Source organism: Eurypyga helias, unplaced genomic scaffold (assembly GCF_000690775.1).
Source record: "Eurypyga helias isolate BGI_N326 unplaced genomic scaffold, ASM69077v1 scaffold15930, whole genome shotgun sequence".
NCBI lineage: Eukaryota > Metazoa > Chordata > Aves > Eurypygiformes > Eurypygidae > Eurypyga > Eurypyga helias.
Window position 1 is genome coordinate 1 of NW_010223913.1, and position 24335 is coordinate 24335.

Below are 24335 nucleotides of genomic sequence, written 5' to 3' on the forward strand. Positions count from 1 at the left end.
GGGGGTATTTAAGAGACCTGTGGACGAGGCACGCAGGGGCATGGTTTAGTGGTGGTACCAGTAGTGCTGGGTTAACAGCTGGACCTGATGATCCTAAAGGTCTTTTCCAAACCTAAATATTCTGTGATTCTACACTGAAATCACTATTGTTAACAACACATGGAACAGAAACTCTACCCTACGTGATGCTCCCTACAGCTCCCCGTAGCAAGCTTGTTTGCATTTAAAATAAATGGATTACTCTACCTTGGATTTCCTTGCTCCTTTCTTGCCGCCTGTTTTCTTTGATACAGTTTTTTTCTGTGATGGAGACTTTGCCTTCTTTGCTGGAGGTGGAGTGATGATGGCTTCCAGTTTTCCTTTTGATCCCCGCTTCTTTGCCAACAACTCTGGGTGAATATTGGGTAAGACTCCACCACTGGCTATGGTGACCCCTTTCAATAGCTAATAAAAAAGTGAAAGTTGTAGATGACAAATTTCAGCATTTACTCTCTAATAAACAGAAAATGGCGTTTACTGCCAACTGTGCACATTGCCTGAGTTTTAAGTGGTTCTTGTCTGCTTCTCAACACATGACCCCTGAGGAAGAGAGACACGGAATGTATGAATTGGAGTTGCTTACGTACCAGATTTTACCTACAAAGGGAACATGTGTTCCTCTCACACATACGCTTGTAACCGTCAGTACCTCTTGGGTTCACACAAGCTCTGTTTCTGGGAAGCCATGCAATGAAGACTGTTACCCAGCTATGACTGAACAGGACAGCCCCAGCCCTGAGGGCTTTACGGGGCAGCCTGTGTGAGAGGAAGGGGACCCCAAGGTCCACAGTTTGGGACTGCAGCTGGTACCACGCTGGAGAACCCACTATACGTCCCAACTGCTGAATTTTCTTGAAAGTGCATTTGTAAAACAGATTTTTTTCCTTAGAAGAAGAAACTTCAAATGAGGGTAACATTTATACAAATCTCTATACCTGGAAGTCTTTCTTCAAAAAAATCTTTATGTAGTTGAAGAAAAGCAGATCAATATTCAAAAGTGTGCAGTTCATTCAAGCCTTTAAAAGCAGAGGTGAAATATATCATGTTCTGTGTTTTAAAGCACTTTAACCCATTTTTTATACATCTAACTGGGACTAACTCAGTATTTGGGAGGATACAAACAGTGCCATGCCATCCAAGTACTCCCACCTTCTGATTCGTGTTTACTGCTCCCCAACCACAACTCAGTGAGGCTCCAAGCTTACAAAGGGATGATGAGTGGAAAGTATTACCAGTTTTCAGAGAAAGCCAGAAGGAGGCTGGTTTGGGAATACTTTTATTTCCTGCTCCATCATGACACACAGGTTTGGAAAAAGTATCTTTTCAGATGTGTTTTTACAGCACCTCACACAAAGGTACATTAATCCCAGCCAGTGCCTCTGGCTGACATCACAACACTGTAATAATAATGCCTAATTTTTTTTTTTTTTTTTTTTTTGGCTAAGTTAAAGGCATCTTGGAATCAGCAAAAGACACAGCCTTGCAACAGTTCCAGAGCTCTTAATTCTGTGGACACAATGACAGACTTCAATGGGAAGAGGATAGGTCCCACTGAGTCTTAAACTGCTTAAGGGGGAGGGGGGAAAGCCCAAACAACAAAAAAAACCCACACCTACAAGATTTTATCCACGTCTCTGTAGAGTTTATGACAATGTCCCACTCCAGCAGAAGTGGTTGTAATAACAGGAGCAAATGTCATATTACATCTCCATTGTGTCCTTACACATTTTAAGAGGCCTGAAATACATAATTAAGCTGAGTGCCGTAGTTAGTTACACAGGCAGTGTGCTAGTGAGTGAATGAGCTGTTTCCTGGTGGGCTACTCAATAAGCAGAAGTCTTGAGTTACAATTCAAGTTACATGGAAAGACAATTTAAAAAGCCCTAAAGGAAATCCTGGCCCTCACACAGAGGAGATTTTTCTTACCTGATTTAATTCTTCATCATTTGCTACAGCCAACAGGATGTGTCTAGGAGTGACTCGACCCTTCTTGTTGTCCCTTGCTGCATTTCCAGCCAATTCAAGAATTTCCGCTGAGGAAAAAGTAAGCCCCTTTTAATTATATTGTGATCATTACAAAAAAAAAAAAAAATCAATGTGTTATTTATCATCCATGCAAAAAGCCATCTGAATTATATCACGTTATTCCTAACTGCTGTAGAATACCCTCAATAGTCACCTAACCCTAAAATTATTATTTTCTTTTTAATGTCTAATCACTGAAGGGCAAACGCTCACTTGGAAGTCCTGTGGCCTAGACTATATTTACTTTTTGACCTGTTAAAGCAGTTCCCCTAGATTCTTGACTTCTCAGTGTTTTTCTGAAGGCTACTGTGTGTTCAACTCCCAGGATCCCTCTCCTGTCAGGCGACAGTATTAGATGTACAAATGCTACAGCTGGGTTTTTTTGCCTCAAACCTGTCATGATTGTGAGCTCTCGCTTGCGTGGCCTCTACTTCATTATTAGTGGAAAAGATACTATGCTCAGTTTCTCATTTTTAACATCATGGGAGCAAGTAAGCACGCATCCAAGTCAAGCCACTGAAAATACAAACTCTGCAGCTACCCTGACTTAATGATGTCTTCTCTCTTTGAGAAGTTTCTGTCCAGAAAAAGTAATTGACGAATCATGTTTGTTTGCTCCTAAGCAAATTATCTCCTTAGAAGAAATTTCCATCCTGACATTTAACAGCTGCCCATATGATGGCTTTTATTGACATTAGGAAAGATGAACTCGCTCCCTTGCAAGGGCCTATGAAGTGAAAGGCTAGAGCATCACCTGCTAACTTATCTGTCTTCAACTCAACTAAGGCTCTTAGGCAACGAATGCAATTAATTAGAAGAAAGTCTGGGGAACAATCAAAGTGATATAACTTGTTTATCTGACTTTGCAGTTCTGTGCTATGGCTGTCCCTGTTACATGTAACCTGTCATCTCTCTGTACAGACTGTTTTGCTATTGCTTTTGGTGTATTTCCTTCTACACACCTGGTAACATTTGGAAAATGAGAAACAAAGAAAATGAAAATGCCTTTTTCATACCTCTTACACACTTAATATATTAAAATTTAACATTAGAATAGGGAATGAGATTGATTTCATATTTAACAAATGACTATACCATGAAAGCTCTCCCATAAACTTGCTTTAGAGGCAAATAGACCTGAATTAAAACATTAATTTGGAAATGAAAAATACTAAAATCAAAGCTCACATGACCACATGCCTTTACCCATAACACATAGTAAATCTCAAGTAATACTATAGAGCACAGACTATGGTTTTTCATTAGGCTGAATTTAACATGATTCTCCAATTATTTTTCATCCTAAGTCCCATAATAAGCTAGTTATGACACCTACCAGAAAACTTACAGCTGCTGCTGGATGTTCTGCAGTTAAGCTCCATTGAGGAGTTTGGTAAGCTTTCACTACTTTTGTGTTCTTCAACTACTAACTTTATCATAGGGCGAGAGGATATTAAATCTAAGCCCCCAAAAGTCACCCAACATTTCATGCTGACAACAATTGCTTTAATTTATTTTTACAGAAGGATTAGCAGGGTAAGGTCAACCTGACTATGCTTTCCACACCTCCAAAGAACTGAATTAAGCTGGCATAATCCTTCTCACATAACTTTGCAAAAGCCACAGCTCAGAGACACGAGGTTTGGCTTGCATTCGCACTGCTGCGACAGATGACCTGCATCCCTTCCCGAGCGACGAGCCGACCGTAACGCCACCATCTCCACCTCTCTAGGTCAGGGATCCTTTTGTTTGTGTCTCAGATTGTATTAGAGGCTGGAAAGCAGGGAAAGGACTTGCTGCCAACAGCAGGCTGCTTTTCGGTTCGGCCCTGCCGCTTTGCTGCATCAGGCACCGCCGAACAGTCGGGCCGTGTTACTCTCTGCAGCTGAGCGGCATAACTATGCAGACAGGTCATTTCGTAACTAAAGAGTCTAAGAAAGTGTTATGCCTGTAAAGCAGAGAGGAATGTTTTATTTGTTCCTCATAAAACTAAAATGTCTGCCTTGTACAGTGGAGAACTGTTCTTATAAGTGCTAAGCCCTCTTCCTTGGACAGGAAACTCGTTTTGAAATTACAGTTTTCTAATGGTCCTTTAGGGAAGTTGAGGTACCCCACTTCCCCTTCAGGAACAGAACGCTTTGCACTGGCGCAGAGGACCACAACAGAGGAGACTGGGGAGAGGGCGAGAGGAGGAGGAGGGCATGGAGGGTGGAATTTTTCTTCTGGCCGTCTCAGCTCTCCAATAATAACCAAGTATTGCTTGTGCACGGAGATCCACAGCCCAGGGAGCAGCACAACGCGGCTAGGCACACAGGTCTGGTCAAGGGGGGATGCTACCCTGTTTAAAAACAGCACAGGAGGAGGGATTCCAGCTGAAGCCAATATAGGCAAGTTTTTGATTTAGCACTGACAGTGACCAACCTCATCCAAACCCAACAGATCAGAGCACTTAGAGATGCTAGAAGTGAAGGATTTCTGGATCCGGATGGGATCCCGACTACTTGCCTGAATTTTGCTTGCAGCCAGCTTTACTTTCACATCTGGTTTATGCTACTCTAATTCTAAGTATTTAAATGTTTTTTCATCCATATTTTAAACCAATTTTAAATTGGATGAAAATCTAGCACTCTCTGTAAGGGAGCTGACTCAAGTTTACAGAATAATCACACTGGATTTAGGTGTGGAGCTGGAATGAGCAGGAGGTGGGAAAAGGTATTTAAAATTGTGATTGGATCCAAATTCTCAGGTCAGACCCATCTTCGCAAGTGCTGTTCTACTGAGTTCAAAGGTTTGAGTCACTGAAGAGTTCCGTTTCATCAAAGGTAATCTTCCAACAGTGAGGAAAAGAATGGATATTCTAAAATCAGCTCTGGCAACTGAACAGGGTCAAGAGAGAAAGCTCTGCTTGTAATGCTCAGGGGGAAAAAAAAAAAAAGGTGTTTAGAGCTTCCATGACATCAGGATTCACTCAGCTTGTATTTATCCAGCCAGAAGACCAAAACAAGAACATTTTACAAAAGTGAGATCTCACAAAAAGGATGTAAATTGCGTAACGTCTATTCCATTCCATGCCTTTCATATATTTACACAAGGCATTTCCCCCCTAGAGACTAATTATACCACCAACACTCAGGCAAAAGGCAACTATGAGGCACAGTTTACGAAAGCACTGAACACCAAGGTCTGTTTTTTCTAAAAATAAGGAAAATACACAAGTTATTCAACATTACGAGCTTTTTGATGGTATCATTCTTCACTTACTACATACTGCAGTCTTGGGTTAATATGAAGAGATACTCTCTATATTTGCACAGATGGCTTTTTCTGTGCTTTAAAATAATTTCAAAAAAAAGCAAAACCAACATGTATTGCTTTAACTGCAGACATAAAAAAAAAAATAGTGGAAAAGCTGCAAGAAGTATATCATTAGGAAAGAAAAAAATTAAGTAGGAGTGCCATGTCAGCATGTGATAGTTTCACGTATGGACACTGGTATGTAGCAAGAAAAGGGATGGATGCCTTAAGAGTCTGACTAATATGAATACATCCTTTTGATTCTAAAGACATAGTTGTGACCAACATTTTCCTTTTCAGTCATCTTTGAAGTAAATGGTTAAACTGGGAAGAGAAAGTTCTAAAAGTTAAGAAATTTTCTCTCCTAAATTAGCCTAAACGTAGTTCTCCTTTATATCAAATGAAAAAACTCCCCTGCAACGCTCAGAACTAGGCAGATGGATATGGGCAGTGAAAACTGGTCTAAGCCTGTTCTCAGCACTTGAACCAAAACTGGTTTTTTTTTCTGCTGAGGTTTTTAAAAGCGCAGTTAAATATTTTTAAAGGAGAAAAGAAAACAGGTTATATATCTTTGTACTTAAGCCTGAGATAAGACCACAGGAAAAGCTGTTCTCAAAGCATTTCCTACTCAAACACAACCAAAAAGCGTTGGAAGTCTCCACAGAAACCTCATCCTGAAGCAAGTTTTCAGTGAGTTCCTCATCCTTTACTCGCAGAGAGTCTGATCTCTGTCACCTCTTGGACCCTACTAAGCTCCCCATTTCATTATCTGCATTTCCCCATTTCACAGTGATACTGCTCTGCCTTGAACTTCACAACACTCGCATGTTTTGGACCAAGAATTCAACACAAGGTTAAAGCGAAATAAAGCGTTATTAGACCTAAACAAAGCAGGCACAGTAGCAACTGCAGACCTGGATGGCAAGAAAAGCAAAAGCGTTCTTCTCTCACTCCTGGAGAATGCTCTAGTTCATTTATCCTAATTTTCAGACCAAATACTACTGGTTATTAGTGAATAAAACTCCTTTAAAACCTAAATGACAAGGCTTATCACGCATTCCAAGCTACAGTACTTTCTAAATGTAAACACAGAACTCAATCTGGTCTGAGTTCATCCCCAAAAATGTTTGGGTTTTTGGTTTACATCTCCAGCTAAAACACTGCTGTTGCATTGAATCTCTTTGTCCACCTTCTCTTCAGGGAGATGAAATCATAGCTTTGAAAATGAAACTCTTAACAACTAACAGGTGATGTGCTGACACAAGGCCAGTTTCTGAGCATGCAAGTTCCAACAGGAACAAGTCAGGGGTTTCTAAAAAAGTTTGAAACCTCTCCTCAGAAGAAAATTGAGAACAATATCCAGAAATCAAAGAAAAATGAATGTTGATACAATTCCACTGAGAAAATATGTATTTGCTACAAAGCCAACTACATGACAAGGAGTCTGTTTATTGTAGTTTAAATTAATCATCCTTCAATCAGCATTTTATTGACTTCAGAATCATTTTACATGATTCCGGAAGGTTTTAACCCAATCAACCCCAATCAACCAAGACTGTTAAGAGTTTCCTGCATTCTTGTCTCTGTGTATTCCACCCAATCCCCCTGGAATCTGCAGTTGTGAGAGTGAAGGTAGAATCATTTAACAACACTTTCCCCTTTACGCATTCCAATAAAACCGTTCTCAGCCTTGGTCCAAAGCCATGGAAATTTGATGCAGTGAAAATCAATTCAAGAAATTTTACCGCTTTGAACAAGCCTTGATGAAACCTCAACTCTCAACAGGGCAATCATTCTCTTAGGATGCGATAAAAAACCCCAAATGCTTCAGTCTTTAGTGTCTGAGCTGCATCAAAACTAGGCCCCTTAAAGGAGAAACTGTTGGCTTTGCCAAGTCATTGTAAGTTTTGCATTTCTGGGAGGCAGATGACAGACTGCTGTTTACATAAAACTCAAGTTGAGGCCACAAAAGCCACTTCCACTTAGAGCCTTCTGATCTGACTCACACTTCTGCTCGGCTCTTTTCTAGACTTTAATACCATCCATTATTTTTTTTGTAAGAGATCCAACGTTATTTAACTTCCTAATTTTTTTAAAATTTCTCAGTTTGCTATTATCTGTAAAAGGTATATGAGATCACTTTTCGGGGAAACCTGAAAATGAATTTCATCTCAAATGTTATTTATTATGACAGCCACACCCCAGCTACTAATTTAAAGTGATAGCTCATTTCTTCTCCACTGAGTTAAAGCATCCTGATCTAACTCAAATTAACCTTCTTTCTTTTCCAGTGGAGCTTCCTCCACCTATAGCAGTTTACACTTTGCTGTTATTCCTAACAGTTTACATATGTTTTAGACATGCACTCAGACATGATTAATATAACTGCTGCCAGACGCTACCTTGATCAAGTGCAGCCTGTACACTTCGGTCTGCTGTTACAGACTACAGGAGACTACTCACATCCTAAGACGTGGTCCTGGCTTAGTCTTTGACCTTTGCAGGCACGTGTTAGGCAGGAACCTCCATCCTTAAATATTAAAGCAGTCAGGTGCAAGATGTCAATCATCTACTGAGATGCAGTGAACATTAATAACATTATTAACAAAAAACAAAGAGAAGAGGATTTCATATTGAAATTTTGGATTTTACTCAAGTGTCTCCAATGACTGGGCTTGAAAAGGGAAATGTCTGTGTGTCTCATGGGCGTGTGTCCCATGCTCCTACAAAGAGGAGCAAGGCATACAGTCAGCAGCAAAGACTTCACTAAGCAATGACCAAAACCCATGCAATCCATATGTACTGTGCTCTCCTTTTCCTAGCGCAGTCATTTCAACGCGATCTGGCAGATGGAGGAAACTGTGTTATTAGAGACTGTCTCTGACAGCCAGGGAAGTGGGATTCAAGGTTTATTATTGCAAATATTATGACTCTTTAAATTGCTGTTGTCTCAAAGCCTTTCCCCCTCATCAAGCCTTTTTATAAAAAGAAAGCAACAGGAGCCATAACAAATATAAGTATTTGTAAACTAATATAACTCATTATTTAGAAGAACAATATTTACAAGTATTTTTCCCCATTACAGAAGCAGTACAGGAGTGACTATATAGCCTGTTCAACATCTTTTTTGGAAAAATCTATGCCTGGAGAACAAAGCATGTGGAAAATTATATTGCTTTGGGTGTTGTGTGGTAGATATGGACTAGCTATAACTTTATCTGAGCAAAAAATCTGTCTAGCCTGATAGCCTGTTCCCAGCCAGTGCCCACGAGCAGATGCTTGGGAGGATTAAAGGCAAAATTAAAATGCTGGTTTTCCAGAACATTCCCTCCGATTCCAGCCATGTGCAGCTTAGCAGTTTCCCAACTTAGAAATGCCACCTTTGTGTTTAGTCCCTCAATAGATTTTATTTCCATGGATGGGTAACTGTTTTCTGAAAGCAATCAGAATGGTTTGGTATCTGTAATGAGCCTCTCTCCTTGGAGGTAAGGTACCTCCTGTTTTAAAAATATTGTATTTCACTGTATAGCCTCTACATTTATTTTTCCCCAATGAAGTTTATACTGATGATAGAGCACTTTGTTTGACTGCACTGAAGAATCCAAATAGAATTTCATCCCTGAAAGAAATTCAGGGATAAATACACTCCGGATAAAAGACCGAAGACCAAACACATAGCATAATGTGAATTTGGGCATTCTTAAATAATACTTGTGGAAAAAAGAAAAGGGTAAAAAAGCATGCTTACTGTACTTGATGTAGGAACTTCTAAAGCTTGAGAAAATCTGAGGACAGAAACTGCTTGCTAAATACTGCATACTACTCCAGAAAGGCAGGATGTCTTCCTGCCTTCCAGCTGTCTGTGCTACAACTGTCTGTCCCAAGAATCAAGGGTTGAAGTCTTTAGCTTTACAGATTCTTCCGTTATTCTCAACAAGAGATACAAGTTAAGACAAAGATAAGGGTAGAGAAAACATGCATAGCCAAATCAGCCATATTTTTGTTTTACATTTCACTTAAACCCTATTCTTCAAAACAGAGGGTGATCCCAGTATTGAACTGAACAGCAATTTCTAGTAGAAGTCATTACTTTCCTGCAACTTAGTCAAATAAATAGATATAATGACTGTTACTAGAATAAAAAGTATTTAATTCTAGATCTAAGAATATTAAACTAGAACTAAAATTTACCATTTCCACAGGAGAAAATAATTCAGTGGCCACGATGTAAAAAGCAAACCAACACAGCCCAGCATTTTGTACATTATCTGAATATGACATACCTCACGATGCAAATTCTGATGCATATTTCTCCCTCTGAAATAAGTGTCTTTGTTGACATGCACCAATAGCGCTTTTATTATGAGAAAATGGTTTTGCTTTATTGCTTTTCATCAAACCTGATCTGTGTCATTGGACACCATACACTGAATTTCAGGACTGATGAGTATTTTGAGGTAGGCAATGCATTAGGAGCCTAATTGAGTCAAGTAATTTTGTATCCACTTAGCATTTGTGACTGAGATCCACAACGTTTATGGGACTACAAGTTAAGACAGGCACATACGTAAGTGTTTAGAGTTAGAGCCAAGGAAAGGCTTATCAGTGAAAGAAAACTCTTCATTGATATACATTTGAAGCAGACTGATTCATGAACTCATAAATTCAGAAAGTTGGTCAACCAACTGGTAACAATACAGTTTTCAGTCTAAAGGGGCACTTCTTACAAGTAGAGCTATTTTAAATTGTGACAGTCTCACTTCTGCGAAGAGGATGACACAAGCCTTACGTAAAGGAGGAGCGTTACAAAGGAGCTTTGCCCTTTCAAAAGGTCTCTGCTTGCAAGGCTATCGCCCTAAACAACCCTGCTGTGTTTTAGGTCCAGTATTAATCCATATTAAAAGGACACTGGATCTGAAGAGGTAGTTACATGCTTGGTCAGGTAAGGCATGGGTCCTACAAGCCCCTAATTTACTTTAAACCTCTTCTGGGACACAGTTTGTGGCACAACACCGTAATAAGGATTAGTGCGTCTAGAGCTGCCTGTTTAAGGAGAAGAAAAGTATCTTGGTAGTGAATGCTCGTTTTAACCATATCAAAAAGATACTGTCAATTAATTCTCTTCTTAAATTTCATTACTCCCTAAGGACCGTTATTTATTGCATTAGTAGAAAGCCTGGAACTTGCATCTGCTTTTAACCTGACGCTTTTTTACTGTGGACCTCCAAGCTACCCCTCTGCCTCAAACATCAGTTCACCAGTACATCTGCTGTGGCAAACTGGGCAAGGCATTGTTTTCCTCTGTGATCTTGTAAAAGTTTTCAGCAGCAAGCAGAACACAAGAGGCGAACAGCAGGTCATGCTGATCAGCTTGCACATCGGAAAGTGAGCATCTGAAGGGAGCAGTTAAACGTACTTTCACTTTGCAGCCAATCAGCAATTAGCTTCGGAAAGTTTTCCACATTGAAAATTAATCGAGATGAAAATGCAACAAGCTGAGCTCCAGCACATGAACCTCTATTAAGGGATTCTAGTGACACCAAAAAGCCTGAAGACAAAAACTCAGGTAAGCACCAGAATGACTCAGGTGCAATTCTAACTGTGGGATTCAAAAGGTGCTTATTTTACATTTTAACAAAATACCTGATCAACAGTACACAATGGGCAATAAAAATCCAGTTGAGAAAAAAATCTAATGGAGAAAACAGACATTTAACATTTCTCCTACCTCACTTCAGTATGTACAGAAGAAATATAAATCAAAGTCTCATTTCTTCTGTATTCCTGTTCTCCTGCTGTTTTATAAACTCCCCCTTCTCCTCATTTGCTATGACATTTTGGCAATTGAAAATTATTTACAATGTAGAGAAGACGATGGGGGGCAGGGGGAACAGAAATCACTTGCAGGCCTGGTTCCTACTGCCTTTAAATACGCTCAAGAGGTTTCTATTTATTAAGGACAAAGGACTGTCTTTTTCAGTTAGTAAAAAAGTTTGGACTATATTGTAACTTGTGCGACAGGAGCATGCCTGATTACATGTATAGCTGGACCACTTCTGACAGATACAAACCACACAACTTCATCTGAGTGGCTGCAATGCCCAAATGAAGTCTGTGGCCATCCTCTCCACTACTCTAGTATTTATTTTTTGACATAAACTGATACCAACGCACTACTTTGCAGAGAAAACAAGGAGCGGATTGCAGTTTCCTCAAGTACACGTTAGGGAAGATAAACAGCCAACGAACCATGGTAAAAGAAGAGCCACAGTAAGGAAAGAAGACAAAAGGAATTGCTTACACTGTACTTTCTGCCAGCTTAAAGCAGTTGATAATGCTTAAAATTAGTTCTGCAGCATAAGGAGAAATTAATCCAATATTCTGACTACTGCCTGCAAGATAGGCAGTTCTGCATGAACTTCTACTGCAAAAAAGGAAAAGAAAGAACCACGCAGCATAGTTCTCCAGCATCCACACTGTTCCTCCAGGGTAAAGAAGTGTATTCACTTGCTTCAATATTGGTAAAACTCCAAGGTACTTTCTGCACATTCACCCAGGAACACACACTTGCATCCTGTTTACAGGGGACATTACACATTATTTCCTCAGATGAAAAGCAGGAAAGAATAAGCAGGTGATATGGTTCAGAAACCAAACTGCAGTCACTGAGTGTGCTGATGAGGGGGTCTACAAGAAAGCTGGGGGGTACTTTTTACAAGGGCCTGTAGTGACAGGACAAGGGGTAACAGGTTTAAACTGAAAAAGGGAGATTTACAATGGACATCAGGAAGAAATTCTTCCCGCAGAGGGTGGGGAGGCACTGGGACAGGTTGCCCAGAGAAGCTGTGGATGGCCCATCCCTGGAAGTGTCCAAGGCCAGGCTGGATGAGGCTTGGAGCAACCTGGTCTAGTGGAAGGTGTCCCTGCCCATGGCAGGGGGTGGGACTGGGTGGGCTTTAAGGTTCCTTCAACCCAAACCATTCTGGGATTCTATGACTTGTAGGTAACTAGAACCTTAAGTGACTAAGTAAGAGCAGGATAATACTCACTCTGCAACCCCTTTATATATCAAGTATATTGAAATGTAAGATAAGGAAAACCAATTTGTTAGCTGAAGACCAGAAGACAAATTGTACAGCTAATTTGATAGTAGCTGTACTATTATTATTATTGAAGTTACTGTAACAGACAACACAGGGAAGCTGTATTCCAGCCAGCCACTGGTAGAAGTTGTGAGAAGCCAAGAGGCTGAAAAGCAGCACGGCAGATGCACAACATTCGGTTCACAGTAACTGAAGCAGACTGACTCCTGTGTGCTAAACCAGTGCGTGTTCCTGCCCACGGAGCTGCACCGGGCACACACATGCTAGTGCAGAAGTATGAGAAGAACATAAAGGCAGTTTGAAAAGCGCTTCACTGGGCACAGACTGAAGAAGGTTTCTGCTTAAATCGCAAATGGCCCCATACACTGCAAGAAATCACGGAATGTGTATCTTCACTTTTGGATGGGCAGCAGCACATACATGGTAACAGTAAGTTACCTTCAAAGTATAAAGGGGATAAAGTCATAACGACAGATGGATCCAGAACAGAACTCCAAATCTGCACAGCTGGAAGCATTACGGAAGTTCACATCTCAAACTGAAACAAACCAAAATCCCAGATCTGAGCACATTATGGGCTAATTTCAGATTTACATCAGAGTTCAACTTCAGAAAAGGTCAGCAAAATATAGCACTTCATCTTCTAAAGGATTAAAGTCAGTGCCATATTCTGCACACACATGAACTAGTTTTCAGACCTTAGTAGGTTCCTCTCTATTAGGTCACGTCTCTGTCATTTCCCCTCCTAGTCTTTTCTGAAGTTGTTCTTTCCTACAACTGCTTTTGATATTTTAAGTTTCTCCTCTCCTTCCTGGATGCACAGAATTGCTTTTTTTGATTTAGCCAATTTATTAGCATGCCACTTCACATGGTCTCCTTCCTGTTATGTCACGTTCCTGCTCTAATTTTGAAACGGTTGAAATGCTTTGATTTAGTCTCAGATCATGTGCTGACATGAGCATCTTTAAAATCTCTCCTGGAGAAAAGTCAGGACTTCTCTGGTTTTGTGAAGCAATAACTGCCAAGAGGTAAAAAGAACACAAACCAAAAACCTCCAAGCATCTCATTTCAAGGGAGTGTTTCAAATCATACTGAAAAAGATGAATGACCTGAAGTTCAGAAAACACACTGGGCATTAAAGGCTAAAAAATTACACTATATAGAGTGTGAAAGACTTACAGAAAGAGAAGGAGAAAATAAACACCACCAGACTGGAACAGTCATTAAATGTAAGACTACTACTAGCTCAGTAAGGAAAGCAAAGAGAATCTATGCTTTTGAGCTACATCTGTATATAAGAATGAAAGAAAATCCTGAGATACAGGATAGTAGGATACCTACCTCGCCTTCAGAGGAGAAAAAAACAAATCAACAAACCAAAAAACCCCAAACAGATTACAAATAAAGGGAGGAAAAAACAGAAGGTACCTTTCCCCTTAGCTCTCCTTCCCCTCTCCCTTTTTTTCCCCCCCTAAAGAAGCGATGTAGGCAAATGTTTTTGGTTGGTTGTTAAATGTCGTCAGCCAGTTTCCCAGGATGCACAGCAGTTCAAGAAACACCTTTATTTCCCCAGCCTATTCTGTGCTGCCTAAGCCATCAGTGCCTCAGTAAACACTTCAAACCAGTTAACCACTACCATGTGCTGCTCATTAGCAGCGCCTTAAGCTCACCTGTATTGCTGCTTCTTTCAAAGGGCAGCATTCAAAGCACCCCTCACCCTAAGTAGCATTTTATTTGGGTAGTTATTGCTGGAAGCAGGAACCTAGCTGAAGGAAATGTTAAGTTTTTTAAGGCCATCTATGAAGTTTAAAAGCATTCTTTTAAAGAAAAGGCCCAAATAAAGAAAACCATGAAGAAAAAAGGTAATTGAATTTTCTCAGCCATCAGTAACATAATATTGAACCTTACAGAAAACAAGCACTCTGTTTATTATTGCCCAACGTTATCAGTCTTTATCTTTAGGGGAAGAAGAAAAAAAAAAAATCAGCCTATTTCTGCTCATCAGTGCCAATATCTATTATAAAGTGTACCTAAAATTGTTTTAAGAGTCAGGTCACTTTGGTATTAAATACTGCCAGCAAAGTTAAACCACTCACTTTACTACTTTGTGCTTAAATGAAAGCATTGGGGGTTGGAACTAGATGATCTTTAAGGTCCCTTCCAACCCAAACCATTCTGTGATTCTATGAATTACGAACTGCATCTCTTCCCCAGAGACTCAGCGCACTGTTACAGCTTAGAGACTACTGTCCCTCCTAACACTCGAGCCTGCTGCAGTGAGAACACTGACGTGGCAGATGCACTGTCAAAAGCAACACTGCCCAGAGAAACGAGATCCAGTCCAAGCTTTTCCTTAGTCATGCTAACAGAATCTGCCTCTGAACACCAATCCATCTAGCACTTGTGCTTTTTGCTACATCTCTAGCCTACAGGTGTATGCTTGAAAGCCAATCTGCCCATGGGAATGGGACTGAACTGGTGGTTTATTCGTATCCATTTTTTAGAATTTATTTTATTTTAAGCAAACCAATATTGCAAAAAGTCTGAATGTTGATGCCATTACAGTTGAGGTGAATTTTCCATTAGAAGACTACTTCTGTAATATTTGTGGGGTAAACCTGCAACGCTGAGTCTCATCTGAGAGAACTGTGATGCGGAGATCTTTACTTGCATGTCTAGCTGTGTACGTCTTTAGGCAAGGCATTTTATTCCTTTGAAGCTTCTTTTTACATGGAGTAAAAATAATACTTTTGTTCCCCAAGAAGGTACTGTGAGGATGAGATAATTATTTAAGGCCTGCTCAACCTGGTGTGATGAAAGGAATAGAGAAAGGGCTACAAATGTAAGCAAATAAGCCATGTTGATTCGGGGCAGATGAACAGAGTGTGCATTTATACACAGACTCAAACAAATTGCAAACAGCATATGTGGTCTCAAAAGTAATCTGTAAATTGAACTAAACGTTTAAACAATGCTGCAAGCAATCTCAGCCCTCTGTAAACACCGAGAAACTCTCCATTTAAAGGGAATGTATATGCTTAACAGACAATTATAACCCAAACAAAGCCAGCAGGCACAAAGTTGGAGCAGGAAGGACTGCAACACTGTAGGCCAGGTCCATAGGCATTGATGTTAGCAGGAATCCTTCTGACTGCCTACGTGGAAGAGTGTTTACAACAGGTCAAAGCAAATCCAGCGCTGGAATGCGCAAAAGGCATCAAAGCTCTGAGGCAGGGGTGGGAGTACCTCCTGTGATCAGCACAGCACTTACTTCAGCTATAACTTTTTTAGTCATCTCGAAACCAGAGGAACCTTTTCGTTTCTTTTCTGTGCACATTCCATTTCTATTAGCACTTTCACTGCCACACTGTTCAGCAAAACCTACCAGTCAGATATTCCAGTACAGCAGCCATGTACACTGGAGCACCAACACCAATTCTGTACTTCGGGTGGCCTTTCTTAATGTAACGTAGCATTCTTCCAACAGGGAATATGACCCCAGCCTTTGCGGAGCGGGAAGTCTTGGTTGACTTCTTCTTTCCACCCCTGCTGGACATTTTGTCTGTACTGGTCTGGATCAGTGCTCTGTGTATTAAGGGGGAAAAAAAAAAAAAAGATAAAAGGTTATCAATAGGGACTGATGCTGTAATACTATACACTGAATTTCAAGACAGATGAGTATTTTGAGGCAGTGCATTAGGGTGCCTAAAACATACAGACAAGTTGCCTTTTTAGAGTATATACAAGAAGAACCTAGAATAATTTTACACAGAATGTTTACTTGCCATTGTAATCTTGGCGTAATTTTATAGAGTACTTACTTGACATAGAAATTATTTCATTTAAATCTGCTTTGGAATTACTTTTCTGAAATTCCTAGCAGATTAAACCCAGTACCATTAACGGAGTGAAGTGTGATAACTACCTAATGTAAACACACCTAACATTAAAGCAGAGGATGCTTTCTGCAAGGAGACTGACCCAGCCCTCTGCTCTCTCAGAGATAAATCCCAAGGCATCTGAACAGCTGTGGTAGGACTGTTACACTCATGAATAACTATGTTCCTAACTAGGAAAAACCACATCCACTAATGGCTTCATAAAGCATATTCACCTTCCCTAAAGAACTGGATTTTCAAGCATGTGTGAATTTGCAGAACAAAAGCCTATGCATGGCAAAACGCATCTCCTGTACACGAAACCTTTTCCTTTTAGAAAGATCCGACACAAACCCCTTGAGATCTGGACCTACTGCAAACCAGCTATCTCCACACCAAAGATTGTGCCGCTTCAACATGCTCTCTAGGAACCCGATGAACATCAATCTGCCACCTTTTCCTTAACACAAGAGTGGCCTGAACAGCCAGCAGATATCTGACAGCTGTATCACAGTTTATCTCAGTGGAGAAACCTACTACTGATACAGCTGTCAAACATATTTTTTCCTCTCTTTGATTTCGGCTCAGGCTGTAAACAGAAGCTGACAAATCCAAAGAGGTGGAGTGTTTGCAGGCTCTCAAGGTACCCATGAAGGCTTAGACAATGCACTGGGTTTTGAAATTAACTCCGAGGAATGGAGACTGTCCCCATCTCCTCCTCCCTCCTGCATGTCTGAACTCTAGCAAAAGCAGAGGTCTGCATCAGTGACACACACACCCCTGTACACCCTCATTCTCGCCTTGCTACACAAATCCTACCTAACACAAACTTGCTGGTGTATTTATATACTCCACAGTGAAACCCCTTTAAGCCTGCTTTCCCATTACACCAGCTCTCTGCTTCCCTTTTTGGTTTTTCTGTTGTTTTTTCTGAATTCTGTCCTCGTCTTTATAAATCTAACTGTATTTGCCATACATCTGAACCCACAACTGAGCCAGCTCAGAATTAGGCAAAACAAGTTCACCAACCCCACTTTTAAGTTTTGCAACTTCTGTTCTGTGCTGACATGTCTTTTAAATCTCAGCGAGTCACTGAGATTCAGACTACCTATCAAATGAAGACCACTCAGGAGAGCTAAAGAAACACGAGTAGCAAACATTCTCTTTCCACTTCCACACTCCATTCATCACAGTCCATACTTGCACAGCACATTAAGTAGAATAAATGCAACGGGCTTACTGCTTGTTAAAAGTAAATGAAATAATCCCATTTTATCAGCTCAGACAAAAGTCACACTACATTTACAACACTGATGTCAAAAACCAGAAAACTTCAGAAGAGTGAAGCCATCAAAAGTGCTTTTTCCCTGCTGTCTGCTGTGAACTGAGCCCTGTAACAACTATTAATCTGCAACAAGGACAAAAGCCAACTTTGCCTTGAGAAACTGCCTGACTGGAGTTCACAACTGATTTCAAAACCCTTCCATGTAATTGCTTTTTGTCATCCAGTTAGCTCTGCCTTTGTTAGCAGGAAGGCTGGGTGTGGCTTTGAGTTGGCTAGGGACTTTCTGCCAGAAATTATTTTCATAGTTCATCACAAATCTCATAATTCATGATACTACAAATGTTTCATCTCACAAATGTTAAGAAACTCACTGAACCAAACACCTGGGAAAGCAGACACAAAAAATAGCTGTGCTTCTAGCTTCCCCCATTATTCCTTGTTTCCTAACTGATAGGTGAATGATGAAAAACATTTTTCTAGGGAAAACATACGAGCCTTAAGCAGTAAAATTCTATTAATCATTTGGCCTATGAGTTTATGGGATAGTCAGAATAGCTGGAAGAGAATGTGGAAATCTCTACTTCCTGATGTTGGTTTTTTTCTTTGGGAGAGTGTCATCTAGCCATCAGCAGCTGTAACATTTGGATCAAGGTATAAGTAAGGTATGCAGCAATGTGGAATTGCTGTCAAAGAGGCTCTGAAGGAACTGGAGCAAATACAGCTCACCCAATCTAAAACTCCAAACGGAAGACACACAGATGGCCGTGCTACAGCTGGTAGCTGGAGATGTGTTGTGGTTTAACTCCAGCCAGCAAAATACCACAAAGCTGCTCTCACAGGTGTGTCCCCCCCTTCCTCTAGCAGAGGGGGAGAATCACAGAAAAAGACAAGGAAGCTCATAAAATTGAGATAAGAACTATTTACTAACTGAATCTAAATGAATAATTTATGTATGAATTAATATAAACAAATGCCACTAATAGTAATTAAAACAAATAGAAAACAAAATATATGATACGATTTGATACAAATGCTCACCACCCGCCAACTGATGCACAACCAGCTCCTGAGAAGTGAGAGTCAGAGCCAGAAAGTGATCACAGCAGAATCCAAGTGAGCCCTATCATCAACAGCACGACTGGGAAAACTAACAGACCCACCAACACACTAATGAATGAGCCAGCAAAGGAGTTAACAAAGCAGCTAACAAGGGAGTTGGCGTGAGTGTTAGGAAGCATAAGAAAGTGAAAGTGTATAAAGAGCCAGAGTGTAACGGCCCCCCAAGCCCGCTCTCTGCTTATGTACCGAGCATGACGTACCATGAAATGAAATACTCCTGCGGTCAGTTTGGGTCAGCTGTCTCAGCTGTGTGTCCCCCCACACTGCTTGTAGCAAGAAAGCTGGGAAGGCAGCTGGAGTATCAGAAGCAATGAAAGACCTTCAGTTTGGTGCAAGTACTGCCCAGCACCAGCCAAAAAGACAACTTATCAGTACTTTTCTCAGCATAAACCCGGGAACATGGCTTCATACCAGCCACTGTAGAGAGAGTTAACTCTTTCCAGGCTAAAACCAGCACAAGATGAATGAGCACTGCCTTTTCCTTTTTTTTTTAGTTCTAAGGAAATGACTACTCAGAGAGAAGTAAGGGAAGTGGCTCCTTCAGATACCATAGAATCATTTAGGTTGGAAAAGAACTTTAGGATCATCAAGTCCAACTGTTAAACCAACACTGCTGATACCACCACTAAACCATGCCCCTGAGCAGAACAAACAGGTACTGTATATCACTGTCTCTAGTCACATATCATCTATCTAAAGCCGTGCTAAGTTTGTTGATAAAATACTGTCAGTTGTCATCAGTGACACTAAACCAACCTCCCCTGAGCAAAACACTGCTGTTAGTTTCCAGTCTCTTTCATCTGCTGTTCAGAAGTTGTTCTTCTCTTTAACATACTGTTTCTACTTAATACCTTCAAGCTTCCCATCATTGGTGGAAACCCACATATAAAATGGCATACTTTTTTCTTCTCAAAGAAGCTTATTTTATCACTTTTGCAAATTCTAGGTGTCAAATCCCCCCCTTTACTCCTGATCACATTTCTCTCATTAATATTTAACATAACGATGGACCTATCTTGACAATTAACCTGATCCTCTCATACTGTACGTTAAAGAGCTTTCGAGCTCTTAAGTTTATTTGTGAGGAAAAACTTTGCCTGACCAGAAAAGGGGCAGGGGATGGGACACTGGCAGATTTAAAAAAGCAAGAACTTATGGAAATCTTTGTATTTGAGGTGAAATGCAATAAAGATGAGTTTCAGAGCTTCCTGCCTCAAGGATCCCATTCCTACAACACCTAGTGAACCACTATATCTTTAGACGCTGGGGGTGGAGGGAGGGAAATTCCAATTATGCTTCAAGTACCACTTTTAATTTTGCCAACCATGCACTTTGGAAGAGGAAGAAGAGAGCTTGGCACAGAAGACGTTTTTTGGACTCAGTTATGGATTCAGGATTATTACTTTGCAGAACCTGTTTGTCCTGCTTTTGAGCTGAGAGGTGGCCCAACGAGCTCTCAAAGTCTCCTCTCTACTTCTAGTTCTCCACAGCAGAAGAGAAGGGAGAGAGTTTTCACTTGCAACAGCCACAAAAAAAATATATTGAAGTTAAACGTAAAAAGCGTGGCAACAGATCAAAACCCGAAGAAAACTCTGTGCCTTACATGTTCTCAAATGGGTTATCTTCCTAACGCCAGAAACTCTGGAAAGCCGCCAGTGTTAATGAACCAGAGCTGTTTGCTGAGTCACTGCTAGCCAGCAATGAGGGAAGCAACGAAAGGGAACCTTATCACATGTGCCACAGTTCAGACAAGATTTGAGCAGGATAATTGAAAAAAAAGAAAAAACAATCACAGTTTATGACAGTCAACGGACCACTCCTTTCCCTTCATTCCCCTCTTCTGCCTTTGCTATGGAATTACTGAGAAACTTTACCAAGTGCATTGCAAAGAGTTTGGTGGTATATAACTTTGCCGTCAGCCAAATTATCGAGCTACAAAGCTCCTCTGCAGTCAGGTCTTTGCAAGCCAGAAATACATTTTCTAGGAAACAAAATAATATTAAAGGTGTAGTGATGAAATCAGCACAATTAAAATTTTTCTGTTTGAGATAAGATGCAGTAACTCTAGTTGGCCATATTTTTCTGTGTGAAGATAAATACTCTACTAAACCACACTTTCAAATTCCATTTTCCTAACATGCACATAGGTATCTGTTTTTTGGAAAGGCTTAACATCACATCATTCCAGAAGTACAGCCTGGTAAAGTAACACCTGATTTCCAAGTAGCAGTACTTCATTAGCTCAGTCAATTTGACACTTTCATCAAAGAACAGTAATAAAACTATCAATAACAGGGTTGTTTTTCAGATACTGGTTCTTAATGACTTAACAAATTACTATGATGCTACTGCTGTCAGGCAGAGACTGTTCTGGTCATGGACTTACATCGGTGTATTAACTGCACTCAGCAAACAGATGATTAAATTTACATCTACATCATCACATCAATAAGTGTGGAGGAATCCAGGAGACCTAAGGCTTAGTAATTATTTTTCTCTTCTCTCCAGTACAAAGACTAAGCTGGAAAGTTAATTTTTTGTATCACAAGACATTAACTGCACTGCTATGTTCTTTCCATTGTTTCAAAAGATTAACAATGTAAGTACTGCCATTCTCTCTTAAATCTGTTTATGGACTATAATAATAGCCGCTCACTGAACTCTTTTTGAAGAGGTGCATTTGAATTTGCTTTGACAACTAACTTGCTCTGTTCTTGGCTAAGCAGAAGCTTGTCTGGCATATTTATAAGACGTACTGCTTATAGAGTCGGTATAAAATGGGCTCTAATAATGCTTGCCTGGCACAACAGTGTCTCAGCCTGTGACTGGGGTTTCTAGGTAGGGCAGTAATAAAAGAGCTAATCACTCAGCTATCGTTTGATCTGATGCGAGTTCAAATTTTAGCTTAAATGCTTCATCAAAGCAGTAACTCTTTGTGGTCTGCCACAGAAAGAGTAGTGAAACCAGTTGTGAGACAGCCATTCCAGCATGACAATAATCTCTCATCTGAAAAGTCACTTATGTCTACATATTTATTTTCCCTTATCTAGGAATACCCAGCAGATGTACTTCCTACTGAAGATCAGTAACACTAGAACTAGTGAAAACATAAAGGATGGAGAAAAGAGGAACAACATTTTCACAAAAACTTGTGTGCAAACCAAAACACTTGCACAATTGTATGCAACTGGCAAAAGTCTCTCCCTCCATAATCAGTCTGAAACCCCAAAACAAATATCCCCTTAATGCACAAACCTCCACTATGAACAGTCCTGGGAGCACGACAACAGTTTTGGCTGGGCGTCCTGCCACCAATAGTCAGGAAAACGTAAATACAATTGTCTTCACTGACCACTGCTGGGAGTACAAGCGTGACATCAAGGCCATTTATGCTTTGTAGCTTTTTGTATACTAGGTAGGAAGCAGAAAATTTGATGCAGGACCTCAAATAACTGGACAATTTACAAATTCAATGTTCAGAAAAACTATTTTAAATAACATTTCAGAAACTTCTTTGCCCCTTTTGACATTCTTGGAAGGAAGCAAAAACGCAATGAAGAATTCATATGGATGCTTCCAAGGCAAAATCCAGGTGTATAACAAAATTTAAGACAGACACTATGCTACTGAGGGAAAGGAGCACAAGAACTGCACCCACTGAGAAGGCCATGAATGGCGTGATTCTAGCATCACACCTTCTGGGGCAAGGACCACCAGCTGAATCCCGCCCACCCTCTCTTTCAGATGGGTCTGGGTAAGGAACTATAACCTCTTTATGTGTCTATCGCTGCTTTCCCTGACAAGCCCGCAAGCACTGCGTGTTGCTTTTCGGATTTTACCTCTAGGAAGCACTGAGCTGATAAAACCTAATGCTGACTGGGTCAATATTCCCTGTTCCAAGGGAGGGTCTCTCCGGAGACTGTTTTTCACTCTTGTGGCATCAGTTCTACATTCCTGCACCTTGCTGGGGCAGGACTACCTTTTATGCAGAACAGACAACAGGCCTTGATCCCAGCTGACAGAGCTGTGCAAAAATACTTCTTAATTTCTTACAGAGCACAAGGTTTTGACCATTCTTCAGGAGTATGACTCTATCACCTACCTTATCAAGAGACTATCTTTTATCAAAGCTCATTGCTGTGTATTGGAATTCTACCTGCAGAACCCAGCAACTCTTAAGGACAAATTTAAACATGCTGATTTATTTCAAGACTACGTTTGCAGTGGTGAATTTTTATTTCTTGCTAATGCTGATCTATAAAATAAGCAGTGCTTAAGCACTCTTCCTATATTACTGTCATTAGGCCAAGTTCTAGTCTTACTACTAGTTTTTAGATCACTTACGGCTTAATCTGCACTGCCAGGATTTGGCTTTACTAGCTATCAGAAGGGTATGCCTTACACACCACAAAACAAAGTCACTCTTTAGGAACCCAGAAGATTTCAGTGTGAAGGGTTATGGTAACAGAACACAGCAAAAACACCTGCAACCATTACTAAGTAAACAATAATGTAACTCTTTTCTTTCAGAACACTTAAACAAACAACACACTGGGAAGTTTTCTACAGCCACTTGATACAAAGTATCTCATACCCCACTGCATTTGTATTTTTCAAAGCAACTGTAATTATCTTGCTCCCGCCTAAATATTTTAACTCTGGGTGTGCCTAAGAATCTGGGTTCTGTTTTTATTAGCTGCTCACTTGCTCCTTCGCTCATTTCTTTCTTTTACCCTTAGGAATGGGGGAGGCAGTGGATCTGCAAACTTCCCTACAGACCTGTTGCTAAGTGACAGCCACACAGAGTCCTGGGGAAAAATGGTTGTGCATTTGTATGGTCAGGAGATAAATAACAAGCTTCCTCCAAATATATTTCAACAACCAGGCTCCTTCCATCAACATGAATGAAGCAACCTCAGTTTTACATCAGCCTGCTTGCATATGAGCTCCTTCCAACTGCCGGCTTCAGATGCAAATTCACGGGCCTTCTGCAACTTACTTTTAAACATTACAGAAGAAACAAAAGGATTATAGGAAAATCCAAGTTGCAGACACAGTTTGTTCCCCTCACTGTCTCCTACAGGCACAAACGCATCAGTCTTCGGTCTAAATGCGGGCGCTGCCGTGCTATACCTTGAGCTGAGTCTCAGGGACCTGCATTCACCTGCGTCTTGCAGTACTTGCAGTCCCCTATGAGGAACACCCACAGACAGCCCGAATAGGTTGCTCAGATCCTGCAGGCAGACATATTGCAGGCTATACAAGAAGTGACAGTTCTAAAAGAATAAGGGACCCCATTTCTAGCCAAACATTTATTTTGACCACTCTTGGGTGCTTCTGCTTACGGTCTGAAAAATGTCATTTGGCTTCTTTTTTAATGAAGTCATTCTCTTGTGGCAGGTTAACTTTTATGCCACGGTTTCTCCATCCCAAAGCGAAACGCGCCGGCAACACATTCTGCTGCTTTTCACTTGCGCTCTCGGCGGTCTCTCCAGATTATCTTCTCCTGCCCGATGACCCGAGATGGGAAACACGGAGTCCGTGCGCTCGTATAACGGCAGAGAGACGCGAGGACCGGCGGCTGGACACCCC

At 40.7% G+C, this 24335-nt stretch overlaps 1 protein-coding gene across 1 annotated transcript; it reads right to left on the reverse strand.

Moving 5' to 3' along the window:
* Window positions 1-246: 246 nt before the first annotated feature.
* Window positions 247-16036, reverse strand: LOC104504937 (core histone macro-H2A.1; the record flags this gene model as incomplete). Its single annotated transcript, XM_010156869.1, has 3 exons — window positions 15847-16036; window positions 1966-2072; window positions 247-444 (listed from the first exon to the last, which is right to left on the reverse strand). Coding segments are annotated over exons 1-3 (477 nt in total), but the record flags the coding sequence as incomplete, so codon positions are not given.
* Between the last annotated feature and the right edge of the window lie 8299 nt (window positions 16037-24335).